Source organism: Anomaloglossus baeobatrachus, chromosome 12 (assembly GCF_048569485.1).
Source record: "Anomaloglossus baeobatrachus isolate aAnoBae1 chromosome 12, aAnoBae1.hap1, whole genome shotgun sequence".
Taxonomy (NCBI): domain Eukaryota; kingdom Metazoa; phylum Chordata; class Amphibia; order Anura; family Aromobatidae; genus Anomaloglossus; species Anomaloglossus baeobatrachus.
In genome coordinates, this window is record NC_134364.1 from 109,445,688 (window position 1) to 109,464,252 (window position 18,565).

The 18,565-nt window shown below is 40.6% G+C and overlaps 1 protein-coding gene across 1 annotated transcript in view; it reads right to left on the minus strand.

Annotated features, from left to right (window-relative positions):
* Positions 1–17,374, minus strand: part of LOC142257671 (embryonic protein UVS.2-like) — a 33,009-nt gene extending 15,635 nt beyond the window's left edge. Inside the window, exons 1-5 of the mRNA XM_075329809.1 lie at positions 17,218–17,374; positions 8,383–8,427; positions 5,196–5,267; positions 2,685–2,819; positions 2,479–2,596 (exon numbers count right to left, since the gene is read on the minus strand). Of these exons, the coding sequence (XP_075185924.1) occupies positions 2,479–2,596; positions 2,685–2,819; positions 5,196–5,267; positions 8,383–8,427; positions 17,218–17,374 (527 nt within the window). The remainder of the gene's footprint in view (positions 1–2,478; positions 2,597–2,684; positions 2,820–5,195; positions 5,268–8,382; positions 8,428–17,217) is intronic.
* Positions 17,375–18,565: the final 1,191 nt, after the last annotated feature.

The window sequence follows — 18,565 nt, forward strand, 5'->3', positions numbered from 1 at the left end:
GCCGATACCCAGCATGGCAGACGAGTATATATATATATATATATATACATACATATATATATATATATATATATATATATATGTATGGGTATATATATATATATATATATATATATATATATATATATATATATATATATATATATTGTTTTAACATATAACATATACAGCATATATTTGAGGTCAGCTCAAGCCTTCAAAAAATTACCAGGAGCTGTTAAACAGTATAAAAAGCTATGGAAAGTTCGATACATTCTAAGAAATTTTTTACCTATATCAATAAAAAAGGATCTGCATAGGTAGACAACCCTTAAAAATGTTATTGACAAATTAGTCACCAGAGATCAAGAAAAGACAGAATGACTAAACAAGTTCTTTAGCTCTGTATATACAATACAGTATATACAAAAAGAGGACTCAATCCCAACGCTCTAAACAAGTCAACTTATTTACTCATCTAAATGCAGATAAAATCATTGTGAACAGTGCCCCACTGACCAAATGGGCTGAATCCAAGAAATATTGGGGAAATTAGTTCAGTTATCGTTGGGCCTTCTGCTTATAATTTTAATTAAACTCTAGTTACTGGTACTGTGCCGATCAACTGGCACAAAGCAAATGTGGTGCCCTCTTTACCGGTTCATTCGTAAGACTGGTAAGCCTCACATTCATTTGAGTAGCCTGAACAATGGGGTAGTTGTGAACTTAGGGTTTTTGGACAATGTAAAGATATTTGACACATTCTCACAAAATCGCCCAATGTGTAAATTAAGCTCCAAGATTAAGATTCAAAAATAAAGTTTGTAATTGGATCGAAAAATTGGCTCCAATAAAAATATGGTTGATTACAACTTTCAATGTACTCCAAATATAAGTTGTGTTCCCCACCACTTATGCATCTGGGTACTAATAGCCTGTGAGTACTATTTGTTCTAGAGGGAGAAAAAACTAGGAGCCAAAGAAAAATGTTTGTTCAGGACCCATATGGGAAAAACTCTCAAATTTACTGAAACAAATCTTTAAAACATCATAAAACACATGACACGACGTGTTTCAGACGTCAGTCCTTAGTCGTAGGTACTGCATTTACATACATGCCAAATATTTTGTATACTGCTGCAGTGTATATTTGGCATGTATATAAACACAGTACCTATGACTGAGGACTGACATGCAAAACTTGTTGTGTCCTGTTTTTTATGATGTTTTAAAGATTTTTTTAAAATAAATGTATTATTTAGTTTCATTCATATTCGTGCTGGACAAACATTTTTCTTTGCCTTCTTTCCGTGGAAGCCAGCCACGTATCTCCGTGTACCTGCAGTTTGTCCGGATGAACACAGTGGCTGTTTGGAAATTGACTTGGTCAGCTGATCATTTTGTTTTTTTCTCTAAAACCAGGAGAGTCACTTGTAAAGAAGGATATGGGTGTAATGGTCTGTATCAACCCTTAGTTAAAAAGGATGGTTATGTTTCTTTTTTCCTCTGTGCTATGTAACTACAGAATGTTTATATTTGAAGTAATGTAATTAATATGTGATGCCACGTACCCACTAAGTCTTTATTATCTCCTTATTGACCAACTCATTTGGTGAGTGCTGATGACCTCCTTTTCCCTGTTTACTAATTGGTACTCCTGTACATGGCTGAATTTGGTAACATTGGTTACATTCTATGCGTGAACAAGGTAGTCCACATAGTCAACATGGAATTTTAGCTGATATTGTAAAATATAAAGTATATGGAAAAATGTCTCAGTTGTGATTGATTTAAACTTAAGTTTACAAACTAGTGAGAAATGAAAAATACAATTTTTTTTCAATAAGAACTGTTAAAAGATATTTTGGACATTTTGTAGTATAACATCTTGGTCAACAGTACAGGTAAAATATATCTTTGTACCGTGTTAACCAGTAGAAATAAAAAAAATTGTTTAAAAGAACTATCAGTATGGCAAGGGGACAATCAGTTGTGGCAGTAAATATTGCAGCAGTTCATAGATAAGACGTGTGAAAGTTTTATTGTTCTCTGATTAAGGTCTGGTCCAGAGTTGCAATGCCTCCAGATGGTCTGAGAAGCACAGTTCCTAATTGTCTTTTTACACCAATTAAGAAATTTACTCCTCAGAGCATCTGGGGGCATCACAACTATGGACCAGAACTCAATCAGAGGACAATAAAACTTTCACACTCCTTACCTATGAACTGCTGCAATATTTACTGCCACAACTGATTGTCCCCTTGCCATTCTGATAGTTGTGCTTCACATAACTTGTCTTATTTTCTGATCCATGTTATGTCCTGTTGTTTATAAATATGAGACTCTTCACATTATGTGTTATACTGTGCCTGACGAAGAGACCTGAGTAGTCTTGAAAGCTTGCTATTATTACCATCTTTTTAGTTAAAGGTATCAACCACTAAGGATTATCAGTTCTTTTAAACAATTTTTTAGTCAATAGTAGAAAGTAGAACCTACCCGCTTCCAGACTCAAATTGGATGAAATTCGTTTCATCTGTCTGAGGTACAAACTTTACACAAGTAAGTGTTTCATACTCATCTATGGATTCCTGAATCAGCTTACGTTGACTATCATCTGAAGTTACAAGAATATTTTCATAATGTATTTTTGTTGGACAGTTTACATAGTCAGATTAGCTATTAAATAAGAAAGAAAGGCTTACTGTAAGCAGATGATAAATTATAGGGTATAACGATTGTCCCATCGGCAGATCTGGGCCATAAGCAGTTTGCACATATTGAAGCAGTGCGTCCATTTTTGACCAAAATGTCACCATGTTGTATGGGCAAGGTATTTTCTAAATATAGCAGATAGTGATACTTTAAATACAGTTTCTATCTATACATACGTATATATTGTACAATAGAAATATTCACATCACATAATTGTTTTACTTATGTAGTTATTAAATCTTCAATGCTAATGCATACCATAGAGAGATGAAGTAATGGTTGAAAGTACCCTTCAAAGTATTTTATCAAGTGTGATAGAAACTTTATATAGAAGCTATAATTTCATAAAATATGAATACGATTCATAACTAGAGATGAGCGAACCTGAGGTTCAGTTTTCAAACCGAACACCAAATTTAAAAATCAAGGTTCGGGTTTGGGGTTCAGATGCTTTATGTGCGAACAAAACTCAACACTGTGCTCAAGTATGCTTGGTGTTCAGCCCTTGCAGTGTCTGAATGGTGCACGCTAGGGGTAACAACAGCATGCTAGGATGTAGTGTGCACCCAAAAAAAATTTGAAAAGCCCCGCCCACCCTCACCCGGAAGGATTCCGCTTATAGCCGACTGTATGTGGGCGGAGACTCAAACTTCCAATCAGTGACTTGATCTGGGGTTCGGGTCAAGCTCAAGCCTGAGTAGCTAGACTCATTTGCTGCTGGCGAACAGAGCCTTGACGGAACCGCTCATGACTCCATAAAAATGTTTCTGCAGTGTCTTCTCAATTACATTCAGTCATGTTATCTTAAGAGTTAATTCAAGAGAAACCATGATATGTCTCTTGTAATAATGATATGAACATTGCCTGCCCATGCCATATATACTATTAAAAGTCAACACTACATTTTATTATTTCATTTATTGCTGGGTTTTCTTTAAAAAGGACCTGTCACCAGGTAAAAAATTGCCAGATTTTGATTTTATTCCTGGCGCTTATTTTATTCCTGGTGCTCCCCTGAATATTGTGGGATAAATATATATATATATATATATATATATATATATATATATACATGTATATATATATATATATATATATATATACATACAGTACAAACCCCATTTGGACACACCTTCTCATCTCTAGAACAACTGTAAAGAGGGGACTGTGCAGCAGTCTTCATGGTAAAATAGCTGCTAGGAAACCACTGCTAAGGACAGGCAACAAGCAGAAAAGACTTGTTTGGGCTAAAGAACACAAGGAATGGACATTAGACCAGTGGAAATCTGTGCTTTGGTCTGATGAGTCCAAATTTGAGATCTTTGAATCCAACCACCGTGTCTTTGTAGAAAAGGTGAACAGATGGACTCTACATGGCTGGTTCCCACCGTGAAGCATGGAGGAGGAGGTGTGATGGTGTGGGGGAGCTTTGCTGGTGACACTTTTGGGGATTTATTCAAAATTGAAGGCATACTGAACCACCATGGCTACCACAGCATCTTGCAGCGGCATGCTATTCCATCCGGTTTGCGTTTAGTTGGAAAATTATTTATTTCTCAACAGGACAATGACCCCAAACACACCTCCAGGCTGTGTAAGGGCTATTTGACTAAGAAGGAGAGTGATGGGGTGCTACGCCAGATGACCTGGCCTCCACAGTCACTAGACCTGAACCCAATCGAGATGGTTTGGGGTGAGCTGGACCACAGAGTGAAGGTAAAAGGGCCAACAAGTGCTAAGCATCTCTGGGAACTCCTTCAAGACTGTTGGAAAACCATTTCCGGTGACTACCTCTTGAAGCTCATCAAGAGGATGCCAAGAGTGTGCAAAGTAGTAATAAAAAGGAAAAGGTGGCTACTTTGAAGAACCTAGAATATAAGACATATTTTCAGTTGTTTCACACTTTAAGTATTTCATTCCACATGATTTAATTCATATTTTTGATGCCTTCAATGGGAATCTACAATTTTCAGAGTCATGAAAATAAAGAAAACTCTTTGAATGAGAAAGTGTGTCCAAACCTTTGGTCTGTACTGTATATATACATATATATATATATATATATATATATATATATATATATATATATAAATATACCATTCAGTTCCAGATGTATGGCGTTTTTTATTTATTTCTTGCTTTTATGGTCGTTGATAGTCTTTATCCAAGTGGTGTTCCTCATGGGATTCCTCAGGGGCGTGTCTTTAGGCTGCTCTGGATTACTACACTTTCAGCCATGCCCATTTGCTAAAACTCAAGAAATTGCATTTAATAAAAAGTCTATCTTTAGAACCACATGGCTGATTTAGAAAAAAAAAAGAAAATTAAACACTTATAGGATCAGGGAGTATAAAATAAGAAGAAAGAAAACTACAATTTTTAACTTTTCGACTGATCCTATTTAAATTGTCATTAAAATCATTATTCGATACTGAAAATTACGTTTGTAGTCTATATTATGTCACTTATATTTGCTATTAGATACTATTGTACATTTTTACCTAAGCCTTTGTTAGCCTTCAATATCTTGCTGAAGATGCCTTTAGGTTCTTTTTCTTCCTTAATATCTGCAACTTAAAGCGTATAAAGAATATGAAGTAAATATGTATTATAGATTTTTTCTCAAGGACAAGTAATTTAGTATACAAATATTTAATGCTTAATTAATAATTATGTACATAACAAAATACATTTTATGCATTTTTCTATATTATTATTCAAAATATCTACTAGTGATAAGTGAATCTTCTCAATTTAAAATTAGATTGCTTCGCCGAAATTCACAAAAAAAGTCAATTTTCTGCAAATTAATTCTCTGTGAATAAAAAAACATTTCATTGCCCCCAAATGCCCCGAAAAGTCATGTATTAGATAGCAAGGTGGCAGTCAGATAGGAGCGCTAGGAAGCAGGTGAATTACCTGATGAAGACAGCAATAAGCTGTTGAAACGCGTAGTGGCCGTTAGAGGGTTCCAAATAAGAGGTTTTCTTTTTTAAAATCTACTCACCTAGTCCTCCTGCTTCCTAGCGCTCCTATCTGACCGCCACCTTGCTATCCAATTTCACTATCTCTTGGAGTGATCCGTGACAGGAGCAAGCTCTGGGAGTGGAGGCCTTTCCATTAGACATCAGGACCTATGGTTGCTGGGTTACCAGGATCCCCTGGCTGACACAGGACCTGCGGTGACGCACTTCCGGTCGTGCGATAGCACTTGACCTTTCAGGAAGAATCGCTCCACTATGGCCCCAGGCTTCGCAGAGGATCCCTTCTCCAGCGGTCCCCCCCCAGATCTATCCTCACCTTTTACCTCGGTTGTGCAAGGGTGCACAACCCCATCAGGTGAGCAGCCTCTGGGCAACAATTAATCCCCACCGCTTCCATTGGTTATTACACAGCGCATCTCTATTTTCTCTTGTCACACTGAAAACCATGTATGACACCATGAGGTCTCCTGAGACATCATCCAAACCTTTTCAGGCTCTTTAATGCAAACACAACTTCAGTTATGTCAAAAAGACTGAAATATATATTTTTTTGCTTTCAGTAATATTGGTGGCTTGCTTCTGCATAAATATAAGTTAAATTGAAATTGTGTGATTGAACTGCAGCAGTCTAAAGCCTGCTTTACATGTTACGATTTCGCATACGATATCGTATGTGATCGTAACCGCCCCCATCGTATGTGCGGCACGTTCAATTCGATTAACCCCTGTCACACGTACTTACACGTCTTTCCGACCTCGATGTGGGCGGCGAACGTCCACTTCCTGGAGTGGGAGGGATGTTCGGCGTCACATCGACGTCACACGGCAGCCGGCCAATAGAAGTGGAGGGGCGGAGATGAGCATGACGTAAACATCCCGCCCACCTCCTTCCTTCCGCATTGCTGGCCGTGAGCCACAGGACGCAAGTAAGATCTGTTCATCATTCCCGGGGTGTCACACACAGCGATGTGTGCTACCCCAGGTACGATGAACAATCTGACATTCAATTTTTAGGAATTGAACGATGTGCATGCGATAAATGTTTTAACGTTCAATCGCACGTACCTGTCACACACTGCAATGTACCTTACGATGCGGGATGTGCATCACTTTCGACGTGACCCCGCCGACACATCATAAGATATATTGTAGCGTGTAAAGCGGGCTTTATAACGACTGATCAGCAAGCAGCAGCTACCAGCTATATGCTGCTGTTTGACTTCACTTACAAAGTGAATTTCCTTTCTATATTATTTTTTCTTTCTCAGAAGCTATTCATCACTGAAGTGCTCACAAACTGTCACAATTGGTCTGCACAGTTATTTTTTCTTTCCCTACTTCTATGGCAAACTTTTGAGCTGTGCCGTCCTCTTACTATCCAAGATTATCACAAAATGGCTGCTGAATTTCCTGCTTTTGCTTTGACATACTAGATGTAGAAACTTGGCACTCAAGATCAATGTGAATTGTGTTTTTTTTTGTGAAGAACTTGTAGGACTAGTATAAGCCCAGACGTTTCGGTCAAAAGACCTTCATCAGTGTGCGTGCAGAGGGTCCTCAGAAAGTAGAGTAGCGTGGTGAGCGGTGTAGCTGGATATGACGCGGTGTCCATCGCTGTCTATGTGGTGCTGAGATACCAGTGGACACTACGTCATAGCCACCTATGCCACTCGCCACGCTACTATACTTTCTGAGGAACCTATGCACGCACACTGATAAAGGTCTTTTGACCGAAACATCTGTGCTTGTGCGGGTCCTACAAGTTCTTCACACTAAAAAACACTTTTCACATTTATTTTGAGTGTCAAGTTTCTACGTCTACTTGAGATGGTTTTGGACCCTACTTATGCACCCCCCATAAGTGCCCTTTGTATTAACTAACTCTGCTTTAAAATAAACTATGATTTTTCTTCCTGATGAGACACCTGCAAGTCCTAATATAATGGACTGCTTGGCTGCATTTGAGGTTACATGATCATTATTTGGCACTTGCAATGTATGAAATGGGGAACAGGTATTTACAATGATTAAAAAAAATTCAATCACAAATTGTTTGAGTTCATAAGCTTCAACAAATTCTTAAAACACAAAATAGATTATCTTGTCTCTAATATTTATCATTGCAGTTCATTTTATTTTTTACTTATCCTTTAATGGTTAGTTGAAAAATAGCAGAAATAAAAGAAATATGTATTCTAGTGCTGAAAATCTGTGTAAATTCAGCTGACACATTGCATGGTACCGGACAGGAAACTGGAAGGGACTTTCATAGCCCATATGAAAGCAGAGGCAGGGAACGAAGCAGCCATTTTTAGGGGAATATGAATAATGAAAGGATGTTACAGTTTTCAGCTCAGCAATAGAGATGGGAATAAAAGGCCATAAAATAGTCAACAAATTGTACAGAAAAGCAGTGAAGGAGATTAGTAGATAGTCTTTGAGTAAACGTTAATAGCAATTTTATAAAGATACAGAAAACCTCAAAAATAATCGATTTGACAGTAACATAAGTCACAGTATCTGATATGATATCAACGCACAGCTAAATTGGTTAACTTCTGTGAGTGGAAGAGAAAAATGTTCGTATCTTTACAATTTATCTATGATTTATCACAAGAATAAACAATCTCGCAACCAATAAAACAAAAATGTTTTTACTATTTTCCATAATATGTTTTGGCATTATACATCACATTAATCTTACCTGATAAAGTCTTCACCAATTTCTTTGTTTGATTTAATCCAGTTTCTGGTAAATCAATTGACAAATTAACCAATAGTTAAAACAAACACAAAAATATGGTTCTCAAGTGATTAACAACTGTAGATGCTCTCATAATGGGCATTAGGAGAATTTAATATAAAAAGAACCCAAATCAATCAGAGGTTTCTTCAGACATTTTTCACCAGTTTTCTATTATTGGAGCTCTATTACTAAGTTGTACAGTTGTTTTTTTCTAAGCTAATGGGTTCAGCCGAGCTCTTCCAATGCCTTGTATACACTGTACGCGGAAATATAAGTGATTTCTACCTCCAAATACAGAAGATAGATATTATGCAACAAAACTGAGCAGTGTAGCTGTGAATTCAGCACTGGGATGAAACTAGTAGCTGTGGTTTTCTCCCCCTCTTTCTCACACTCGACTTCCAACTCCTCATTCTTCCATAACCTCTTCACGACACAACAGGTACTGGGTACATCATGGATCGTGTCACTGTACACCCCGCTGGCTGCAGTGGGCAGCCCGCGGTGATCCGCACATATGTCAGCTGATTTTAACAGCAGACATGTGTGCCTGCAAGGCACAAGTGGATGCGTGTTCCACCTGTGCCTATCTGACAGCGAGTAGTAACAGCATGCTGCGGTAAGCATTAACTTACCTGGTGCCGGTGGACGTCATGTGACATGATCACGTGACTTCCAATGGTTGCCATGGTAACACAGGGTCTTGTGATGATTCCTGCAGCTATGATGAGTCACTTTCTCTCACTGCCGGCAGACTGCCGTGAGTGAGAGGAAAGCAGGTTTTCTGAAGATCAGAGCAATGCTGCTCTGATCTACAGAATGGAACAAGAGATCAGACTTCTGATCCTTATAGTCCCCTAGGGGACCTAGTAAAATAAAAAATAATTAAGTTTTAAAAAAATAAAAAAAACCTAAACGTTAAAATCACCCCCCTTCGGCCCATTGAAAATGAATGGGTTAAAAAAATAAAAAATATACACATATTTGGTATCATCGCGTTCAGATCTATCAAAATATAAAATCAATTAATCGGATCAGTAAATGGCAAAAAATTCCAAACACCAAAATTACATTTTTTTGGCCTCTGCAAATTTTGCGCAAAATGCAATAAAAGGCGATCAAAACGGCGCTTCTGCGCAAAAATGGTACTGTTAAAAACGTCAGCTCGAGACGCAAAAAATAAGTTTTCACTGAGCCATAGATCCTAAAAAATGAGAACGCTGCGGATCACGGATAATAGCGCAAAAAGTGTGCCTTTATTTTGGACAAACTTCTGATTTTCTTTTAACCTCCACAGATAAAAGTAAATCTATACATGTTTGGGATCTATGAACTTGTACTGACCTGAGGCATCACACTGACATCACTTTTACCATGTAGTGAACACTGTGAATAAAATACTCCAAAACCAAGCATGCAATCACACTTTTTTTTTTTGCAATTTTTTTGCACTTGGAATTTTGTTGCCGTTTTGCAGTACACTATATGGTAAAACTTTTATGGTTTCATTTAAAAGTAGAACTCGTCTCACAAAAAATGTGTCCTTATCTGGCAAGATTGACAGAAAAAAAAAGTTGCGGCTTTCGGAACAAGGGGAGCAAAAAACAAAAAAAAAATGGAAAAATGGAAAATCACCCGGGGGTGAAGGGGTTAATGACCTGGCAATCTATAGTTAGAAAGTTGTATTTCAATTGATTTCTAGAGTCACTGATGAGCTCAGGACAAATGTCTCATAAGTGGAGAAAACTAATTTTTTAAATAAATATATATTAAAAAAAACTTCACATTTTTCTTATATTACTGATTGGTTAAAAGTTTGATAATAGTTTAAAAAAAAATTTTTTGTTTAAAAGAACAGAAAGTCCTCAGTGGTTGATACAAAATTTTTTTTTATCTCTACTGGCTAACACGGTACAAAGATATATTTTACTTGATAATAGTTTAGTGATTATTCTGATTTTTTCTTAATTTTATACATTGAATATAAAACTATATAATAAAGAAAAATCATAAGAATAAATATTGTTATACTGAAGAATAGCCCAAATGACCCAGAGAGTGATTACCATCTTCCTGTATGTCAGACATGGAAAACTGTGGATGAAAAATGTGCAATCATTAGTTTCACTACAATAAATATTTGCTGTGTAGAAAGGTTCAATTTTATATACTAACATCACCATCTCAAACATATTTATTTGCTAATTAAATACTAAAAAAAATCATTTTTCATGGAATTTTTCCCATTGTTGAGAATTTGCTTAGATAAAAATTCCAGATGAGAAGGAACATTTGAGGAGACTCTAAAACTCATACAAAAAGGATTTAAACACTGATCTCTGAAAATCATGAAGCATTTTTATTAGGATCCTGTCTAAAAGGTTGACAGTCATAGTTGAATAATAGATGGCCGTCCTATCATCTAATCTCTGTTACCAGTGTCGGACTGGCTATCGGAGGAACCACCAGTAATACCAGTTCTGGCTACGGTTGGTTACCTGGGTTGAACTCCGAAGCTCTCACCTGAGCTCTGGAGTGCAGCCCGGCCTGTCCACAGCTGTGACATGAACTGAACCACAATCGCCGAGAAATCAATCGGCGCTCGCAGTTCAGTCCTGCAAACCCAGAGTTCAGTCCAGGCTGCACTCCGGAGCTCAGGGGAGAGCTCCATAGTTCAATGCAAGTAACCACAGCCAGGCCTAGATTTACTGAAGGTTCCTTTGGTAGTCAGTCCGACACTGTCCGTTACCATTAAGTCAAACTCAAACAAAGATTAAGGAACGGAGGAGATTTACAGAACATTACAGAAAATACTATTCTAATGAGGACATAAAAATGTATCTTACTTGTAGTGGAGATAGAGGTAGACTTGTTACCGATCCCGCTACAAACAGTAGTAGAAGCAGGAACATTTTCCCATCCATATTACGAAAACACTACAATATTGGAAGGAGATGTCTCTTGTCGAGATGCATACTAACCTCCATGTCAGGAGTGCCTTATATATATGTATCTATCCAATTATAAAGCAGAAATAAAGACATCTGTAATGGTCAAGAGAAGATCCTGGAGCAGGGTTATGCTTGTTATATATGTGTATTAATTAAGGTCACTGTCATGGAGAAGGTCTTTAATCCTTTCAGCAAGTCTAGAAAGTTTCATGGTTTTTTGATGAGTGTGTCAAATCTGAATTAAAAAAAATCCAATTTGTACACCCTCTTACTTTACCTTAGAATTTTAATAATGTGATTGTTACTGTTGGATTTGCAAGGTCTAAGAGGGATGTCAACTCTATTCATTATACTTGAGGCTCGCAGAATGTACATAATCTACAGAATTTCCACCTTACATGATTCCTATTACTTTTAATAGTCAAAGATATTTTAGATGTTTAGTAGTGATGAGCGAGCACTACCATGCTCTGGTGAAAAGTCGGACACTCAAATGGGATGACTCAAGTATAATGGAAGTTGGTGAGGAACCTGGGCACTTTTTCAGAAGATCTTCCAGAAAAATGCTTGATTATCCGATTGACTTCCATTATACTCAGTACACGAGTCCAACCCGTACGAATATCCGGCTGCACAATACAAGTTCTGAGCACCCGAGCATGGTACTGCTCGCTCATCACTAATGTTAAGTGATCAGAGGATTCAAATTGAGGAAAATAGGAAAAGTTTTCTGCCTCATAGAGATTAGTTGGTTCATAAAAGCCGCTTGATATACTGATTGGAGATAAATCCACGGTCCGGGCTGTCGGTCCAATGTAGAATTGGAAAAACAGATGACTCCAGATATATAAAAAATAATTTATTCAGAAAATTTTTAAAAGTCCATAATAGGTCTGTGTCACTCAAACGCGTTTCAGGCACTGGGCCCTTGTTCACTGAGTGCCGAACTGTTACATGGAAAAACATTTAAAATACATACATCCAATCATGGAGATACTGATAATTGCGAACTAATCGGAAAATATTGGAAACAGGTTCTACACTTCCCATTTGACAAAGTCAATACACAGCCAGGAAAAAAGGGAATAGATAATTACAGGTGCTTAAGAAGTATCCATACTTAATACAAAATATACAAAATATATAAATATAATCAATGAATGAATATAATCAATAAATAAATAATCATTCCTGAACTTCATCCCTCTGGGGTATTTAGTGTTCAAATGTATGATCCAAAAGGCGTCTCTAAATAGAAGCTTTTTTCGCCAGTCCCCCCCTCAAACTGGACAATTAACTCTTTCTAGACCAAAGATGACTAAATTGTCAAAATTACCATTATGTTGTTCAAGAAAATGTTTCGTAACCCCAGAGTACATAGTATGATATTTGTAAAAGCATGTTTTAGACAACCATGTTTTGTTGGAGGGGGGCACTGTATAACTGGGAGATAACATACTATTTATAGCTCTAACCGTTTTTGCTACACATGTTATCTTATTTTGCTAAATTTGATTTAATAAAGGATCCTGATAAAGATTAGGAATGTGTCTATTTTTCTTTTTACTGTGGCAAATTGTCAGCTAAATGGTGTACTAAAATAAATTGTGTCATGTTTTTGCGGCGCTCCTGGGCTTCAGGCGCCACAGGGTATGGCACCATTTTTAAGGGGTAATATTCATGCTGGGTTAGAAGAGGGTTAACTGCCGGTGCCTTCACAAAACCACACACACAAAACAATAAAGTGCTTCCCACAGGGGGGTGGACTAGGGCAGACAAGGTAGTTAGCTATCGCGAAGCATGGGACTTCCCCAGTCGCTAGGACAACCACTGGGGACGGGCACCACTTGGGGTAAGAAGTAGGCTCAACCATCTCACTAGAGCAGACTTTCCCGTGCACAGCTTGGGATAACATGTCGCACAGACAACAGGAGTTAAGCATTCCTCTCTCTACTTGGGCCCGTGGCTTTGAGCTGGAGCATCAGCCCAGGTTGCGGATACCAACCGAGAGAAACTTCACTAGAAAGACTTTCACGGGCACCGGCAGTGACCGCCGACTATCTGGGATTGGCTGGAGCCCATCGTGGCAGAGATCGGTACTCTGGGGCAGCGCCTAAACTACCTGTGAGTAAAAGACCCGGAACCGCAGCCCTTGCCTCTGCCTCTCATTTTACGGCGCCATTGCCCAGCGCTGCAGCGCAAACGAGGACTATCACCACCCCCGTCCATCCTCTATCATCCTCCCTGGGATAACCCTGCTACAACTGTGGGGAGTGACACTATCCAGGCTGCGACCTTCACCATCAGCACCGGAGAGCAGCACCCGCAGCAGCGGCCCATCCCTGGCCGTGGATCACAGGTGGCATCACTATCTAAAAAGACTTTTCTAACCATCACTACCACCCCCATCCTCCATCCTTCCTCCCGTCCACCGCCTTCCTTTCCTCCTGTACGTCTCGGGGTCACAAAACTGGGCTAGGCCAGCCCGTGATGATGCAGAAGATCTGCACCGGAGTGTTACATTTGGTATCACGAACAGGATATTCGTGCCCGCGACAACCGAGTAATTTGCACCTATTGAACTTTCTGTTTATGGACTGTGTGTGGCATATTAACAAAATCTGTAGACGCCATTAACTGCAAAGAGCGGGAAGAGAGAAGGCATGCCGTCATGGTCGAATCCCACCGAAAAGGGTGCAACCAGGAGTTCCGCTGCAGACCCAGTCAGAGAACAAATACCACAAGTAATATGTCCACTGAGGAGGAGTATCTAGCAATTGATGCAGAAGATAAGGTTGTTCCAGCCCCTGCAACCCTGCCGTCTGTGAAACTGGATGCCCCCAGAAAGGAAAAGATAAAAATTTGCCTTCCCTGCACCCGCGGGGTGAAGATGCGGACGGGCCCTGTGACTTGTCTGTGATATCCCACTTAGCTGCGGCAGCAAAGATGGCGCCTTCAGTTTGCCCGAACCCTGGAGGGATTTGGTCTTGGCAGTTCTATCACCCAGAGCGCCGTGATAAAAATAAGCTGGAGGTAGTCGCGATCCAACCACTGCAAAAGACATCTATGGAAGATTATCCTGGAGCAGTTCATGAGAGAGAGAGTCTACCCCTGGTATGGTGGATGTTTGATACCTATCTGTCGTCACTGTAAGAGGGCTGGACATTTTAATCGAGGATGTCTTATAAGTAACCGGCGCCAGTGAACTGGGATCAGCCCTCTGGAAACACCAGCAACCAAGCAAGAATAATTGTTGATGCTTTTGACATGCAGAATGTTTTTTTTTCTCTCTGCTAATTGTTTTCTTTGAAAAATTTATATGACCTGTTGAGTGTTGACCTGTTTGAAAGAGTTGAAATGTTTGAAATGCTTTATTTGCTGTGTGTCCCAAAAAGGGAAGAAATGTTTTTTGGTTAAATGCATAACAAAATGCGGTGATTCCTGTAAAACGTTGCAGCACCAGAGTGCTGCCATTTGCCACCGGGGAATGTGGCGCCCCTGGGCTTCAGGCGGCATAGGGTATTGCACCATTCTTAAGAGATAATATCCATCCCAGGTTAGAAGATGGTTAACTGCGGTGCCTTCATAAAACCACACACACAAAACAATAAGGTGCTTCCCACAGGAGGGTGGACTAGGGCAGACAGGGTAGTTAGCCATCCTAAAGTATGGGACTTCCCCAGTCGCTAGGACAACCACTGGGGGTGGGAACCACTTGGGGTAAGGAGTAGGCGCAACCGTCTCACTAGAGCAGACTTTCCCGGGCACAGCTTGGGATAACATCTCACACAGACAACAGGATTTGAGCATTCCTCTCTCTACTTGAGCCCGTGGCTTGGAGCTGGAGGCTCGGCTCGGGTTCCAGATAGCAACAAAAGGGACACTTCACTAGGAAGAATTTCACGGGCACCGGCAGTGACCGCCGACTATCCGGAAATGGCTGGAGCCCATCGTGGCAGAGATCGGTACTATAGGGCTGCACCTGAACTACCTGTGAGTAAAAGACCTGGAACCACAGACCTTGCCTCTGCCTCTCATTTGCCGTCACCGTTGCCCAGCGCTGTTGTGCCAATGAGGACTATCACCACCTCCGTCCGTCTTCCATCATCTTCCCAAGAGTAACCCCGCTCCACCTGTCGGGAGTGACACCATCCCAGCTACGACCTTCACCATCAGCCCCGGAGAGCAGCACCCACAGTGGTGGCCCATTCCCGGCCACGGACTACAGTTGTCGTCACGATCTAAAAAGACTTTCCTAACCATCACTACAACCCCCATCCTCCATCCTTCCTCCCATCCACCGCCTTCCTTCACTCCTGTATGTCTCGGAGTCACAATACTAGGCAAAACCAGCCCGTGATGAAGTGGAGGACCTGCACCCCCGACCCGGTGACGTGTCGGGTGAAAACCCCTTGACCTTGGGGTTTTACATTTTTTCTTTTTACTATTTTTATTTATATTGACTGATTCCATACCCAAAACATTGCGATTAACTCCATTCTCGGCCGCATTCTGAAATACTTTTGATATATCTTGTTTATTATAGCCTCTGTCTAGCAAACGAGAAGTTGTCAATTCACTATCTGCCAGAATTTTTTTTTCATTAGAACAATTTCTTCCAATGTGGATAAACTCTCTTTAGAGTATAGAATTAATTGTTTGTGTACCGCCCCAGCGCCAGCAGCCGGACAGCTGCTCAAATACGGATCCGCAGTGGCTCGAGGGGTCTCCGGACCCGAGAGGGGGGTCGTGCGGACACCACAAATAAAAGGGGGGTATTTACAGGGGAGTTTGTGATTGTAGTTCGTGATGCCACCCACGGTATGTGGTAAGGTGGGATACCACAGCTGCTATTAAGGGCACCCGGTGGCGGTGGAATCGCAGCTGGATGTTTAACCCCTCCGTGGGTAGGTGGAATGGCCCTGGGGCTTGGCGATGGTAAGAAGGGAGTTCCATTGTGGAGGAAAGGGTCACTGCGTACTCACTCAGTCCAATAATGCTGACACCGACAACTTGTAAACCAGAATTCTTAGCACCTCTGTATCCAGGAGGGAGCACACCGGGATCCCGTGCCCAGTGGTGTTGCCTGTTAGCCTGTGACCTTGACCTTGGCACCTTGTTCTACAGTTGGTCCCTTCCAGCTTGAAACTGAACGGGTCCCGCTCACCCGTATGGTTAACAGAGTGAGCTTGCTCTCAGGGTTCACGCTTGGGATTTTCTGGAATGTAAAGTGGGAAAGTCCTATCCCTCTCATTGCGCTAGTACCCTGATTTTGGAGCGGGTGGAGGGCGAGTCTTGAAGGCCTCGTCCTCGTTGGGTAAATTACCAGGACGCGTGAAGCTACTTCCCAGCCTAGGGTCCATGTACCCCATCATGCCCTCCCCCCTGCCGGAGAAAGCTCAAGGCTGCCGGCTGCCCTACTTAGCAGTTACGTGCCCCTTGACACAGTCCACAGCGACTGGGGTTGCAGCTCCTACCAGGCCCAGACCAACGTCTGCCACCTAGTAACTGAGGAGACCAGCTCCCTGACCTCTCGTCACAAGAGTCACCACTCAACAACCGACTGTCTCCTAACACTTGTGACCTCCCCTTACCAACCCCCCAAGTGGCCAGCCCTATTGCCTTCAGGCTGTCCACTGGTGTGTCTGGTGGGTGTGGTGCAGAGTGTTTCTAGGATTTTGATTAGCTTGTTCTTCGCAACACCACAGGCTAGGGATCCGTAACCAAAGAGGATTGGATATCATGCAGAAGGGCATATTGCACAATACCCTCTGAGGAGCTGATAAGCAAGGGCGTCACATTTGTCTCGGATGGTGACTGTCAGCTCTCAAGATAGTATTACCGCTGATGGGTTTACGATAATTTCGGTAATGTACTCTTTGTTTATGGATATCTCCAAACAAAATTATATCAAGAAAATTAATTTCTTGTTCAGGGTCAGAATAGGTGAACTGTAAAGCAACATCATTGCTATTGATATATGCAAAAAATGGAATCATGTCAACGGCATTCTGATCAACGGTCACAGCGGACACAGGTACATGCGTACATGTTAGTACATCCCTGTGGGTGTGCTACCAGGCTAAGAGGGTGGAATGCGTGCAGGAACTAAAACCCTTGCGACTAGTCCCTGCGGTCATTTGCATATCATAAAAGATCTTTAGAAATACTTTTTATTAACAACTCTTCATCTATGCTACTAGATACAGGGACGGTTAGGCAGGGATTAGCATTATGCACCCAGAACGGCTCCTAACAGGTTCACTTTAATGGTGTTGAAGCCTCTGTAGCCTTTCAGAAAAGGTGTGCATATACTGACCCTTAGATCGCACATAGGTGGACTTCCTGTCACTAAGCATATGACTCATGAAGATAATTGCTTGCCACCAGAAATTTTTAGGGGCTTCATGGCAAAATTGGTGAATACATATGCACATGACAATTTGTATTTATTTTTTTCCCATAAATTTAATTTTTGCATATATGGTTCTCACTTCATTTCCCCATCTTAGATTACTTAGTGCTAATTGATCACACACAAATCAGATTACAAAAATATTTAAATTTAGGCCCTAATGTTACAAAATAAGTAAAATGCCAATGGGATGATTACTTTCCAAAGCACTGTATATGTTGCAGAAATTGGAATTTTTAATTTATTTTAGTGGCTCTTTTTGGCCATTAAAAAAATTGGAAAAATGGAGACTTATTTCTTCGTTTCTACCAATATTGCCCAATATCAGCAAAACTAAAAAAAGAGAGAAAATAACAATGACATAAAAATCAAACTTAATGTATCATGAAAAAAAAAGAAAAATGACTTTTTGACTGAGAAAAATGTTATAGTTCTTTAAAATGCATATTCAAAAAAATATGCCTGTGTCATGGTTCCACCTCCCCATCCACATAGCTAGGGGGCGGAGCCTTATCTCGGGCCTCACTTCTGGAGCTTGGATGCTTTAAATTCTGTCATCTCTGGTGAACGAGCGCCGGCTATAAGCTTAGGATTGCTGGTCCCTGTAAGTGTTTCCTGATCCGTCCTTCCCCTGTGCTCTGTCTGTGTTCCGTCACACCTCCTTCCTTCCCACAATAGCCCCAGTCGTTCCCCCTTCTACCTCCTTACTCGGTTGCTTCCTCTGGTACTGACCTAGGCCTGACCTCAACCCCGCTTTTCCTCGTTCCTCCAGTCG